Source organism: Nelumbo lutea, chromosome 3 (assembly GCF_056320005.1).
Source record: "Nelumbo lutea isolate HS-2025 chromosome 3, American lotus-T2T, whole genome shotgun sequence".
NCBI classification, from domain to species: Eukaryota; Viridiplantae; Streptophyta; class Magnoliopsida; order Proteales; family Nelumbonaceae; genus Nelumbo; species Nelumbo lutea.
Window position 1 is genome coordinate 16,031,151 of NC_142686.1, and position 14,581 is coordinate 16,045,731.

Here is a 14,581-nt window from a genome sequence, read left to right on the forward strand (position 1 = left end):
AAATTGATGCCACGGTTGCACTGCATCAACCCTCAGAGACGTTGGTCTTCAACTCTTACAAGAATCCACAGGGAGCTAGACATGCGGGAGCAGCTCGACTAGCTATAGGTTGCCAACTCGCACGGGAGCCTTGAAAGGCTCAACCAGCAAGAGTGTCCGAATAGTCCGTAGGCCGCTAATTCCTGCGGGAGCCACAAAGGGTTCAACCTGTAGGGGAGACCTTGTGAAGAAGGCTAACGAGGCTCATCCGGGCTGAAATGAGGTTGGCAAAGTAGCTTAGTCGGTTGGCCATCAACTCTCGCGGGAACCACAAGGGGCTCTCGACCTACGGGGGTGGCTCTACTCCGAGGCGCCTATCGTTGGACTGCTAGTTGTTAAGGTCATTTTGTTGCTAATTGCTCGAATGCACCAATCTTCTTGATTGTCATGGAGGAGGGTTCTCATGTTCTTGCCCCCCTAGTAATTGATTCTTTGTTATCAATGTTGGTGCTGCTGAAAAATGCCTTTGATTAATAAAAAACATAAATTAGAGAGTGAGAACTCCAATTTTTAAAAGGTAAGATCTTGGCTTTCTGGAATAAGAGGACTTAGCCTTTTAAAAGGTGAAAACTTAGTTTATTGTAGCGTTTCCCACAGACGGCGCCAATTGATGGTGTGTGATCTGGATGCTCCTAGTTGTAGGGCAACTTGGACGTTTATTGCCAAGTAGGTTGCTCGAACTACAAAGAAGTGGAGGATCAGAGAACCCGAAGTGGCTAACCTGGTTGGGTTGCTCTGATGCTTAAGTGAGTAATAGTAATATGAGAGCTATAATGCACTTAATCGCACGTACTTTCTGCCCCCTGCGTCATTGGGGTTGGTGCCATTATTAGGCTTTGTTTGGCGCGAGCTTCATGCACCGCATCCAAGATCTACGGGAGGTCGTGCCTAACCGGTCCGAGATCCTTAGATGTAACCACCATGCACATTGACTACCCTCCGGAACGTTCGATGCGTGGACTAACTTCTGAGAAACGTGGGAGTGTTGGGATATGCATATCGAATTTGTCGGCGAGCACGTTTCGCAGGTCGACACCTAGACCTTAATCAGACTGGCACGTTCTCGAGGGAGGTCGCTCCTTGCGTCGGGGTCATATCGGCTAGTGAGGAGGTGCTACAGGTCGGCCTCGGACGAGGTGCTTCTAGCCGACTTGAGTTGTGGTCGAGGTTACTAGGTTGGCGGTGAAAGCAGGTCGCGAGGTCAGGGCGAAGAGGAAATCTAATATGGGATTCCAAGTCATTGCTTAGGTGGCATCTATTTTAGTCGATAAAAATTTCAGAAATTTTTTAAAACTATCGTACTTTTTATAGTAGTATATATTGATTACGCTGATATGGTCCAATGGTCGAATGGCGCTAGTTATCAATAAACGGTTTATCAAAGTTTTGAAGAGAAATGAAGTAAAAAAGCTATATCAAACAGTTTGCTACGACCCGGGCAAACCCTAGCGATTAGCGAAGGCGGGACCGCGGGACTCAACCCCAGGACTTCGCTACAGCCAGCTGGCAACCATGTCAAAACCCTAGAATTAAAAGACCTACGATGCCCTAAAGATATTTTTACGAACGCATTCTGAAGGCAGCGTTTTTTTCCCTTATTTTCCCCCGCTTTCCTGTCTGCAAGGCGAGGTCCGGTTTTCTGAGGATTCTGCCTTACCCGTTGAAGGTATGAAACATTCTCCAAGTCCAAGGTTTTGCTTTTTAATACTTCCTTTCCATCGGTTTGTCATGTTCTTCGATTTTCCTTGAACTCTGTATATATCGATTAGGGTTCAGCGTTGAAGCAGTTGCTTCTTTATCAGATCTTGGCCTTCTGCGAACATGTACTGTTAGTCTGTTAGCTGGGCTTGTTTCGTAGGTTGGTCTGGTATTTCTTTGAGGCTACTGTTGCGTGGAGCTCCTGGAGATCTTAAATTTCAGGCGATTGCGTTTCTTATGATTGAAAAATATAATCTTGGATTCTTGGGTTCGGAGGATCCCTAAACTGCGTACTTTGATTTTCATCTGTTTTTCTGAAGATTTCATTCCGAAACATTTATTTTCGTCATCATGTGTTTCTAGCTTTGCGCGGATGGTTGGGATGTGCATTCACACTAAATAATAATGCTTCATCTGATTATTTTTATTTGTTTAACATGTGATTTTGTTTATTCCTGCATGCTTGGAGAAAGAGTGATGTTTTTTTTTTCACCCTGAACTTTATTGCATCCTTTTATTTATTCGTGTTGAGTTCGAGATTTTACAGACTCTTCTTCTAGACTCGGCAATTTTAAAAATTTATGTACTTGTCTTAAATTCAATGGCATTTTTAATGGGATTCCTGTCTATTGCTTGTTATGCACTGGATTTTCCATGTGATTATGAAGGCGCTCTTTATCGTATGCTTGCATACCCGGTCAATGCTCTCTGTTGCGATGTACGTAAACCAGTTAGCCGTTTGGGTATCCACGGTTGCTTTCGTCATGTTCTTAGTACTGTATAGGTGAAAGAGTGATGCTTTTTTTTCACCCTGAACTTTATTGCATCCTTTTATTTATTCGTGTTGAGTTCGAGATTTTACAGACCCTTCTTCTAGACTCGGCATTATTAAAAATTTATGTACTTGTCTTAAATTCAATGGCATTTTTAATGGGGTTCCTGTCTATTGCTTGTTATGCACTGGATTTTCCATGTGATTATGAAGGCGCTCTTTATCGTATGCTTGCATACCCGGTCAATGCTCTCTGTTGTGATGTACGTAAACCAGTTAGCCGTTTGGGTATCCACGGTTGCTTTCGTCATGTTCTTAGTACTGTATAGGTGAAAGACAAGTAGACAACTTAGGCCTGTTGTGCTCTTATTTTTCCCTTTTTACAGGCTAGGGTCCTGTCACTATACTCTGTTGTGGCACTCGCACTGTCAAAACACATCCTAAATTTTAAACTGGAAGAACAAGACTTTTAATATCTTATATGTTCTAATTCTCAATCCTTTATTATTTGCAGAAGCTTGGTCTGGAAGTACATACTGAGAAGAATTTTCCATTATGGCTGGTCAGAGGAATAGTCATGGGAAGCGTTCCCATTCTCAATCTGACTATTCTGAGAATGGTGGAAGTAAGAGAAGGAACCCTGGTGATGATAGGGATCAATATGCTCCTGGGCCAGATGATACAGTCTATCGCTATTTATGTCCAGGGAAAAAGATTGGAAGTATAATTGGGAAAGGAGGTGAGATTGTTAAGCAACTAAGATCAGAAAGTCAATCAAAGATTAGGATTGGCGAGACCATGCCAGGATGTGATGAGCGTGTTGTCACTATATTTAGTTCAAGCCGTAAAACTAATGAATTTGAAGATACTGGGGATTTTGTTTCCCCTGCACAAGATGCTCTCTTTAGGGTGCATGACAGACTTGTTGCGGATGATGCTCCTGTTGAAGATGCTGAAGAGGCTCAGCAAGTTACTGCTCGGCTGCTTGTACCATCAGATCAGATTGGCTGTATAATAGGGAAAGGTGGTCAGATAATTCAAAGTATACGCACTGACACTGGTGCTCAGATTCGCATTCTAAAGAATGAACATCTGCCTCCTTGTGCCTTGAATACTGATGAACTACTCCAGGTAATTTTTATATGCTTTGTTGTGATTGCACCATACATATTGGAATCGTATATCATTAATATTCTCTTTCTCTCTTTCTTTCGCCCTTCCATTTATCCACATCCCTCTATTTTCGCTTCACAACCCATAATTCGATTTTTTCCTTTATGCAAAAAATGATTTCAGTTGCTACAATGATATGATTGATCCATCATATAGTGACTGGTTTATTGGATCCAGATAATATGAAACAGTGAGCTGGTTATTAGTTCTATAGTTATTAGTTAATACTAAGGGCTGGTCCATTGTTTTTTGAATCTTGGCCCTAAACTAAAATTAAATGTAAATAATAAAAAAACTGAGATTTTGGGTCAGACTAAAAAAAGGTTTGTGTTAATAATTACAAGTATGTTACCCTTAGTGACAGTCCAATCACCTTTGCATCCTTTAAGTACTTCTCCCTGCCTTTTATGCATTTGTTAGGTCTGTATATACTAATAAGTGTGCATGTGCTTTGCATGTGATAAATTTTGATGATAGTAAATAATTTGTTTCTAAACATTTTTACAATATTTTTATATTTCTATCTATATAAATTTACGCTTATTTTTCACACTTATTTTTGTTTTATATGATGAATATACAATATTAGAGATGTGCATAAATATTTTTCTAGAATTTTTGTATCTTTTGTGCATTTATGTGGTTTCATCTTTTTCAAATTATTATTGTTCTTATTTCATAAAAATGTTGAATTGTTGGTTCGTTAGCAAACAGCGAAACTACTTTTTTGCATTGTTTTTTTAACTTGTATTTTATTTGTATCACCAATAAAAACAATTGTTTTTGTCACACTTAATATTCTTTAATATGGTTAATTAATATAGGGTTGAATGAAAAATGAGAATTAATACCATACATATAAAACTTAATGAGAGGGAATTGAATGAGGAGAAATGTATCAATTCACATTATATTTTGTTACCTCATAATTAGAGTGGGATCAAATTCGTAAGTAAGGGTATTTTAGTTAAGAATAAGATTTAATGAATGTTGATGGGAATTGACACCTTAAATATAAAGCTTAATGAGAGGGAATTAAAGGAGTTGAAAAGTGGGTATTCAAATTACATTTTTGTTCTTAAAATCTGAGAGGGACCAAATTCAAATATTGGGGTATTGTAGTCGAACAAAAGTTTTTTTTTTTGATAAATTAGTCAAACAAAAGTTTTACACTATCATTTACACTTTTAGTAGTAGTATAGATTGAAATTACTCATGTTGGCTTGGGATTTGATGGAGCTGGTCCTAAAAGTCAATGGTTTATTACTTGAATTTTAGTTTGTTTATTTGGAAGATGACATATTTGTGTAGTGTTAATTGTCCATTTGAACCATGCTATTAATTTTTGCAATATAAGTGCGTTTGGTTTGTTACTTGCATTCTATGTTTTCTGTGTTTGTGTGTTCTGGTACCATTTTGTTTTGCTATAGATGCATTCATGAATGCATGCATGTATTGAATTTATATCGGGATTGGATGTTGTAGTATTTTATTTGATAAAGACCAAATATATTGATTAAGTGGATATTTATTTGCATGGATCTTACACCATTAGTGTGTATGTTGCTTGCAACTGTTCTGAAATGCTAGTCCTCCAACATTAAGTTGGTTTTATGAGGTTATTAACCTTAATGGTGATTGCACAATTGTTTTTGATTATCAGATAATTGGTGATGCTGCACTTGTAAAGAAGGCTCTTTATCAAATTTCGTCCCGTCTTCATGATAATCCCTCTCGCTCTCAACATCTGCTGACCTCTGCCATGTCAAACATGTATCAGTCAAGTGGCCCATTTGTGGGTTCAAATGCAGGTCCACAAATTGTAGGCTTAGCTCCATTGGTTGGTCCTTATGGTGGATATAAAGGTGATGGAAGAAATGAATGGGGACACTCTTTTTATTCTGGTCCAAGAGATGAAGCCTCTACAAAGGAGTTTTCTCTACGTTTGGTTTGTCCAACTGGAAATATTGGAGGAGTTATTGGGAAGGGTGGATCTATCATCAAGCAAATCAGGCAAGATTCTGGGGCAACAATAAAAGTTGATAGCTCTGCTGCTGAAGGAGATGAGTGCATAATATCTATCTCGGCAAAGGAAGTAAGCTTCTTGTTTTTTCTATGTTCAAGTTTTGTATGGATAATTAAGTTGAAGCTAAATGGACACTGATGGTTAATTTGTAGTTGCTGCTCATTTAATTCTAATATATTATCTTTTGTATATATAATTAACTTGAACTTTATTTGAATGGATGCTGATGGTTAATTTGTAATGGCTGCTCTTTCAGCTCTTTGAAGATCCATTCTCTCCAACAATTGATGCAGCAATACGCTTGCAGCCCAAATGCAGTGAGAAAGCTGATAGAGAAACTGGTGATTCATCAATCACAACTCGTCTACTTGTGCCAACCTCACGTATTGGATGCCTTATTGGTAAAGGTGGGGCTATCATTACAGAGATGAGGAAAGTCACTAAAGCAAATATACGCATACTTTCAAAAGAAAACCTTCCAAAAGTTGCTTCTGAAGATGATGAGATGGTGCAGGTAAATGCACACTTGTATGGTGCATTTTCTGTTCCTTGCAACATTCATAGTGCCCGCTTTATGTGTTTGTGTTTTATTAAGATGATGTGATGCATTTATTATTTTCTGTCCAGATTACTGGAGATCTAGACATTGCAAGGAATGCTCTGTTACATGTTACCACTCGGTTAAAAGCCAATTTCTTTGACAGAGAAGGTGCACTGAATGCATTTCCACCTGCTCTTCCTTATATTTCCATGTCAGCAGATGTTCCAGATGGTTCAAAATATAGCAGTAGGGATAGCAAAACCCATGGACGTGGGTACTCCTCTTATCCTCTTGGATATGGTTCCAGTGATTTGCCCCCCAGTGACAGTTATGGAGGTTATGGCTCACAGGTAATGTTTTTTGCACATGCATATTTGGCTTATTTTTCCCTGGCTTCGGACATCATTTTTGCTTATCTCTTGATTATCTAAAGCTGAGCCTGTTGAACAACTTGCCAGATTTATGTAATTTTCCATTTTCCTTTTTTATGAATTATGTTTCTTTATCTTCTTACTGAATCAAAAAAAACAAAAATGTTTCTGTATCTTATTTAGAGTGGCAGTGGTTATGGATCATATGGTGGCTACTCTTCTGGCCGCTCTGGTAGTGCAGGGTAAGAATTTGCTGTTTATCTTCACTTATTAATGCCTAAATATTTTTAGCGTTATACTGTTGAAGGAATACATTTCTTTACACCTATTATCTTTCAAGAATAGTTATATATGGTTATCAAAAGTGTCTTTATTCATATATATGCAATGTTCCTAATTCTAAATTTAGCTAATTACTAATTAGCTTCCAAAAATTTATTGTTTGATTGGCCCTGATTTTTAGCTTCTGTTACCAGGTTATCTGGTCATAACCCTGTTTCCCATGGGAAACATCATGGTTATTAGAGTCCTCGATGATTAGGGCCTGCAGGTAGATTGTTGTCTTTCTTTACACTTTTTTGTTCTGTATACATAGCAAGTTGCTTTAATGTATGTTAGTCACATGATAATATTCTGCAATTTGCTATCTTAACCTACCCAAGCCTCCTATATTTAGATTTCTAATGCTCCTGTTTACCTTTGTTGCCTTCCCTGTCCATTAAAACAGCTGAGATCTATGAAGCCTGAAGCCAGCCTACTGCCTCTTTGATGAAGCCTCCAGCCTAAACCAGAAGACCAGATGAAAAAGGTTTGAGAAACTTGTGGCCCACCTATGAAGCTATTTTTAGGAGGACCAACATTATCTGGAGATTACCGTTGAACCTTTTTGCAGCCTTGACACCACATCTTACCAAGCTTTTATGATTTATGAGTTGCAGTAACTTTACTCACTTATCTGTAAAAGTACATTGTACTTGGTGGCCATGATTCTCTTTGTTCGCAGTTCTACCAGTAACTCGGCTTTGATGTTAGATCTTGTCTGTATTGGTTAGTTATGCCTATTGCTAGGAAGTTATGAGTTTAGGCAGTGGAACCTGGAGTATTAGGTAGGGACTAAATTGTGGTGGAACTCATAGTTTACTTGGATCAGTTGTGGGATTTAATGGCGTCATTTAGACATTTATGCATTTTGTAACACTGGTTGAGAACTCTATCCTTATGAGTATTGTGTTTCTATTTTAATTGTTGTGCATTTGTTGCTTGTGCTTGGATTCTCTTTGTAAGTTTTTAATTGGATATGCACAGACTTGCTAGGCTGTCCTTCAATTCAGTTACTTGCAGTCCTCTTAGCATGCTTGTTCTTTGCTACCTGTGAGAGCAAGGACTCAGTGGTTGCTGATATTTAATTTGTCTTTTAATGCCTTGTGATATTTAGTTGTTAGTTAAGAAAATGGGATGATGCTAATTGCACAAGCTTCAGATTGGTTAAAAGGGAGGTTGTTCTGGCATTTTGGTGCTTGCTCAGGTTTTATTTTGGAAGCTATGATATGACAGTGGGTGAAAAGAACAGATCACATATGGTAGGTTGCAGATTTTTGTGATGCATGCTCTAATTGCCACATGATCACATCATTGTCCATTGATGGGAGGTAGTCCATGGCTTCAGTGGCTTTAGTAGATATGCATTAATTGAAAGAGGTAGGTTGATTCCTTGTATGGTCTATTAATGGCAATTTGCGGTTGTGATCAAATGTGATTTATGGTGCATGCACAATTTGGCAGGTCATATAGTCTGGATACAAGCAGGTAAGTTGTTTTGTGGCCTAATGAGATACCAATCAGGTAAATTCTCTTGGTGGTGAGACCTGCATAAGACAAATTTTACTAATTTGCTAGTAATTTGGCATATTCCTTGTTTCCTGATATTTTTTTATTTGGCTTTGCATATATGTTGGTAGTTCTATCCTATTTCCATCATTTGTGCATTCAAGGTTGGAAATGGTGTTTGTCACACTTTTGTGCTTCTTAATTTTTTATTTAGTTTTTTATTTAATCTGTTTCACCTTATTTCTGTTTCTCCTTTAGTTTTTCCATGGAATAATATTTTTCTTCTAGCTAGTTTTAAGGTTCATGGTTTTTTCTACTGGCCTGAACCAATTTCCAGGTTAACTATAGATTACACAACCATAACAACAGAAGGCTAATAGCTTTATTGTATTTTTGCCCCTTTTAGCATATTTGCCAGGCACATCTTTTTGGATGTATTTCACCATGTAAAAAGTAAAAACATGCCAATTCTTTTTCATACTACAAAACAATCCCCGAAGTTGTCCTTGGTATGTTTTCTTGGGCATTATGTTTTATTATCAACTAGCTTATGAAAAATGAAGCACATATTGGTCATTAACTGTACTGGTTTTTTAAGGGTCAGTACTGCTAGGCCTCGTTAATCCTGAGGCTGATAACTAAATGGGGTGACAAGCTAGTGTCTTTTATTTTTATTTTTTTGGGTACATCGGAGTATGATCTAGTATCTTTTATTGAGCAGCAGTAGGTTTTATATTAACGAGCTTTTCATGAAAAATCAAGCAATGAATTTTTATATTCGCATGTTAGTTCTTTTTAAGTCCAGAATAGGGCTATGGTATGTGATGGCATGGGTACATAAAACACAAATAAGAGATTGGCTTCTATAAACAAGGGTTTGTGGAGGATGAATCGAGGATGGGTCCCTCCATTAGTTCTCATTAACCTATGCATTCTCAATGACGTCCATTTCCTCGAGTCCCAATATTTATCGTAAGGTGGACCATTTGAAGCTAAATGTCCATGTACTTAGATTTTTTAAGAACAGTTACCCATTTGGTTATGCTGTGCAGATAAGTAGGAATTGTGTACCAAATCTCTCTACCCTCTTGCAACTCCTAGAAAAAGAAAGGTTCTTAAGAAAGACGTGTTGGAACCATTTCCTCTCACCCTCCAAGCTGCAACCGCTATTCCCTATTCGGGTGCATCTGCTGATGATACAATGTCATTCACAGGATGCTTGATGCTTTTTTTCTTAGATTGAAAAGGCATTTCCCTCCATCGTGGTCATGGAAACAAGATTGACATTGACATTTGCAAAGAGGGATATCTTTTACATTACATTTTTATAAATGACATGGTTGAAATCAACGGGGTTAGTGAAAGGCATGGATGTGCCGACATATTAGGTTGATGTTAGGGTATGAACCTTATGTCTTTCTCACCTAGAGTTATTATGATTTGGAGTTTTGTAGTCATGTTTTTCTAATTTCATTAGTTCAGAGTTGATATGATTGAGTTAAATTACTTAGTGATTATTAAAAGACATTAATGTCAGGCGCTCACATTTTTTTCCTTTTTATATGTTTCATGTTTAATTCTTTTGTTAGAATTGCCACAAAGTATGCTGCTTGTGTCAAAATTGACTGAATACATTAAAGAAGTTTCATTGTGTCTTGTGTTTGTTGCTGACGTACTATTAATTGATGAAACCAGCTAGACTATGACATTATAAACTAGAGGTTTTTAGAAAGTACTTAATGAACAAGAGACTCTAAAATAAGTTCTGAAATCGAATATGGTCAATGTGAATTTAATTATTACTGGAGTGCAATCAAGGGTGACAATTGATGAGTCAGTGTGATCCTTTCCTGTATCCTTGTTCATAACTCATGACAAAGGAGAATGCTTATATAACTATGGCGGGCAAAATGGAGGGGTGCATTTGTAGTCTTGTATGGCAGGCCAATGTTACTTGGGATACAAGGAAACTTGCATGAAACTGTTAAATTTGGGTAGTATACCATGTTTCGAGACTTTCACCTAAAGTAAATGATGATAGAACTTAGGTGTATTAGTTGTATTAGTGACTTGTCTTTAGGAATCTCCATTATGCATAATTTCTCACTTGGGGGCCCTTCTTTTTTTAGGATTTTGAGTTGGGGGAAAGTTGGTCAATGGGAATTTTGTTATTATTGACCAAGAATCCTATGTTCTTTTTTCAGATTAATGCTAGGATCATGGAAATTTTATTTTCCTGGGTATTACTTGCCTTTTAAAGTGAACAGGGCCTTTAATTCTTCTATCATCACAGGTTCATCATTGAACATTAAATCTAGTCTTGCCACCTTTCACTGCAGCACTTGGTTTGGATGGCCATAAATATCTATCATTCCTGAAAAAAATGTGAACGCATGCGCCTAATTTTTTCAATTGTTCTTTGTTGGTCACCAAGTGATGTGTCATGTCTTTCAATCATATTCTTGAAAATTACAACACGTTCCTTTTGGCTTAAATCATTCTCGCAAATCTTCTCATTGAATGGGAGAATTTTTTAACCATCGTGCTTATGGGTATACATTTTGCACTTATGCCATATGATACATATGTTTGATGTAAGCCTGGTGATTGCATTACAAGAACGGAGATTTGAATGGTTCTCTTTGTCGTAGTCTGGCCATGTTTTGGTTGGGCTCCAAAGGCTACCTGTATGTAATAAACTGTTCTACATTTCACAATATGAGGGCTTGCTAAAATCATTTGTTTTCATTGGAAGAGATGGTGCTGTTTCTAGATATTTCAAAGGGAATTATTTATGCTTTCAATGTTTCAAATGGCATTCATGCTTCGATTGTTATATTTTCTGCCATTCACTTGTATTTCTCATACTCATGGGCTGTTCCGTACTATTTGGGCTGCACTTGGTATGGTTTCAAATCCTGAGCAGAAGTGGATTTATGCTCTAATTTAATAGGCATTTGTTAAAGACATGTTCTTTGTACTATTATATGCTTTCAGAACGAGTTTTTTCCTCCAAAAACAATGTATGCAAATTATTGTTCATGCGATAATATTTGCAAACTTGTAATCTTGCACTCGAAGTTGGACAATGCAAAAATAGCTCATTTACGTTTCATCCACTATTATATGCTGCATGTTTATTCAAATTTTAAATCAATTATGTTAAAGATGTTACATATGTTCATTTTTTATTCATTCTCATTTCACCTATGGTACCAGATAATGGTGAATATATACAATCACGGTTTTAACAACGTTAAAAGTTGCTACTTTTGGGAAATCATTTTGCCAGATTGCGGAAAAACAATCTTGTTATTCTACCAGTTGCTTTTTCCATTTTGCAGAATGGCACGTCCTTTGCAACATGGACCTCCCCATGTAAAGATGGAGATAAGTTATTTGATTGGGTAGAAAATTTCTTCCCAATAAATTCCTTCTATTTGGCACAGGAGAAATAAAATTGCTCCGAATAGTGATCAATTTGCTTTTAAGCTTGGTCATGCTCAAAATTTACATTGTATACTCGTATTTTCGATTTGTCTGATCCAGTCCACCCCTCCCATCATCCCCACTTCGTTCAGCATTCGGTCTCTTGCAATCAATTTTTTTTTTAAAGACAATATTTAAGATGAAAATAATATGGTATTTTTAGAGATGTAAAGTTCCTTTTGTTGTCAAATCTGACAACATTCGAACACAAACAAATATGACAAAAGCGAAAAAAAAACCGACTTAAGACGCGTTGTAACACTCGGGAGTCAAGTTGAACGTTATGAAATATTCTGTCCACTGTAACCAGGCCCCTAGATATGGAGCTTCGAATAGGTAGATACCCCCCCCCCCAGAGGAAAATGAAGTTTTGTGCAATGTCTCACTTGGTAATACGTACTGAACCAAATCAATATCACTGATACCTCCCAAACTTTGGAGAAATCCAAACTTAATTCCATCAGGGAGTAATTGATTTTGAAGAGAAGCACTCTTCACAATCGCAGGGATATAGCCGCAAGTTGATGTTGGTGTCATTACTACCTATCTGAATAAACCCAGAATAGCATTGGGGATTACATTTTGGGTCCTGATCTTTTGTAGTTCTCAAGTGATTACCCTATTCTCATGAGCTTTTCAGAAGATATTTATTCCCTTTCTTTAGGAGCTGTATTATATGTTTATATTTTTGTTTGCAGTGTAACCATTTAATAGTGCATCCTTCCAAGTTTCAAGCATCTATCACCACCATTGCACAATTGTCATTGAGTTGACTACATCTCGTGAAACTAGAACTATTTTGTGTTTTCATTACAGAAAGCTTTATTGATATTTATTTCTTAATGTCATCGTGACCATTTGGATCATTTGGCCAATTAGATTTTGGATCTTGGCTTCTAATTCTTGATTTCTAATAATCTATAACCATTGTGTCTCATAGCCTGTCTTGATATAACCATTCTTTGGTGATTATGTGATTTGAGAAATAAGTGCTTGTGCTCAAGTCCTTATTCTAATTATTTATTTGAACAATTACTGTTTGATGATCGTTTTTTTAGTGAAAGTGGCATTTTTAACCCCTATTTAATGAGTGGGCCATAAAGGGCTTCGGGCTGCTCTTGGCTTTTGGGAAGCCTTAGTTTACGCTTATTGTAAGTTAACATAAACCTGGACAATGTTGGAGAAGATGATGCAGACGTAAACCCACATGCATCGAGGAGGAACAGAATGATTGAACAGAACATGAGCATGGATGTAAACAACCACAATTAAAGAGATCATAATAACAACATTGAAGGTAAAGTGGTACCAATTGATGAAGCTGTTGATTACTTTTTGTTCCTTCTTCAGTGGTGAGTCAAACTGGTCGGTGCCAAATGGCACGCTGTATGGCTTGATCCCACCTCCACCTATGTTAATAAGCACAAAGCCGTGAAGAGCAAGCTCAAATGGGAAGCTGTGGAGCCGGAGCATTGATTCTGTTGTTGCATCTGGGCGGAGCAGGGGTGGACACAAAGGCTGTCATTGTATGAGTCAAGATTAATTAACGAATTAATAACTAATGATTCACGTAATCAGTGAAAAGCATGGTTTTCAAAATCGGACCGGAAAAACCGAGAATCGGTCAGGTGTCTGGTTCCGTTTTCCCCAAAAATTGGATTTTCCCCAAAATTGTTGATTTTGGTCAGTGAACCGCTGAACAGGGCGGTTAACCGTTTGAAAGGTTTTGATCGTTTTTTTAATTTTAAAATTTTAAATTTTTTTGTCAAAATGTGCCAAACATTCGGTTTGAATGGTCAGACAGTTCAACACCGAACCCTTGACTGGTTCGGTTTTAGAAACCATGGTCAGTGAACCGCTGAACAGGGCGGTTAACTGTTTGAAAGGTTTTGATCATTTTTTTATTTTTAAAATTTTTAATTTTTTTTGTCAGAATGGGCCAAACATTCGGTTTGAATGGTCAGACAGTTCAACACTGACTCCTGACCGGTTCGGTTTTAGAAACCAAGGTCAGTGAACCGCTGAACAGGGCGGTTAACCGTTTGAAAGGTTTTGATCGTTTTTTTATTTTTAAAATTTTTAATTTTTTTTTTATCAGAATGGGCCAAACATTTGGTTTGAATGGTCAGACAGTTCAACACCGGACCCCTGACCGGTTCGGTTTTAGAAACCATGGTCAAAAGTGTACTGCCCCAACTTTCTACTAAGGTTATATGCATTAGCAGTTTTCTGGTGGTTTTTCTGTCAGAAAAAACAGATGTCGCAAAAAACGCAAAGAAAGATATCTTGCCTTAAAATAGTTAAAAAAAACAGCGAAAAAGAGAATTTTGGTGCAATGGTAATGAAGTAGTCAGGAAAACAAACAACCCATCAGTGGTTTCTTGGCTGTTCGAGAAGTCGCGGATCGCCCCTCTGATAACTGCCTCCGCTGTGCAAGTTTGACTGCACGAATGGAGAAGACAAGGGTTTTCTCCATTTGCGGGTGTAGTCTGGGAATATTGAATTTTTTTTTAGGGATTAGTTCGTCTCAAGTTTTTTGAAAAAACACTTATTGATTAATCACTTGAAAAAAGCTTGCCATGAGTTACTTATTTTCAAAATAAGTACTTATTCTTGGCTTTTTTATCAAATAGGAATAAATGCTT

The 14,581-nt window shown here is 37.4% G+C and overlaps 1 protein-coding gene across 4 annotated transcripts; it reads left to right on the plus strand.

Annotated features, from left to right (window-relative positions):
• Positions 1-1,387: 1,387 nt before the first annotated feature.
• Positions 1,388-11,572, plus strand: LOC148863179 (RNA-binding KH domain-containing protein RCF3-like). Of its 4 annotated transcripts, XR_016109036.1 has the most exons (9): positions 1,402-1,705; positions 3,024-3,640; positions 5,346-5,777; positions 5,965-6,222; positions 6,336-6,599; positions 6,804-6,862; positions 7,097-7,170; positions 8,146-8,318; positions 8,403-11,572. XR_016109036.1 is itself a non-coding variant. In XM_088974704.1 (8 exons), exons 2-7 carry the CDS (start codon positions 3,065-3,067, stop codon positions 7,143-7,145), a joined length of 1,638 nt encoding a protein of 545 aa, XP_088830830.1. In that variant the 5' UTR covers positions 1,388-1,705; positions 3,024-3,064; the 3' UTR covers positions 7,146-7,170; positions 7,348-7,862. The 4 variants fall into 4 exon arrangements, 2 of the variants coding, with proteins under 2 accessions (XP_088830830.1, XP_088830829.1); XM_088974704.1 differs by lacking the exons at positions 8,146-8,318; positions 8,403-11,572 and adding an exon at positions 7,348-7,862 and having other exon boundaries at positions 1,388-1,705; XR_016109035.1 differs by lacking the exon at positions 7,097-7,170.
• Positions 11,573-14,581: the final 3,009 nt, after the last annotated feature.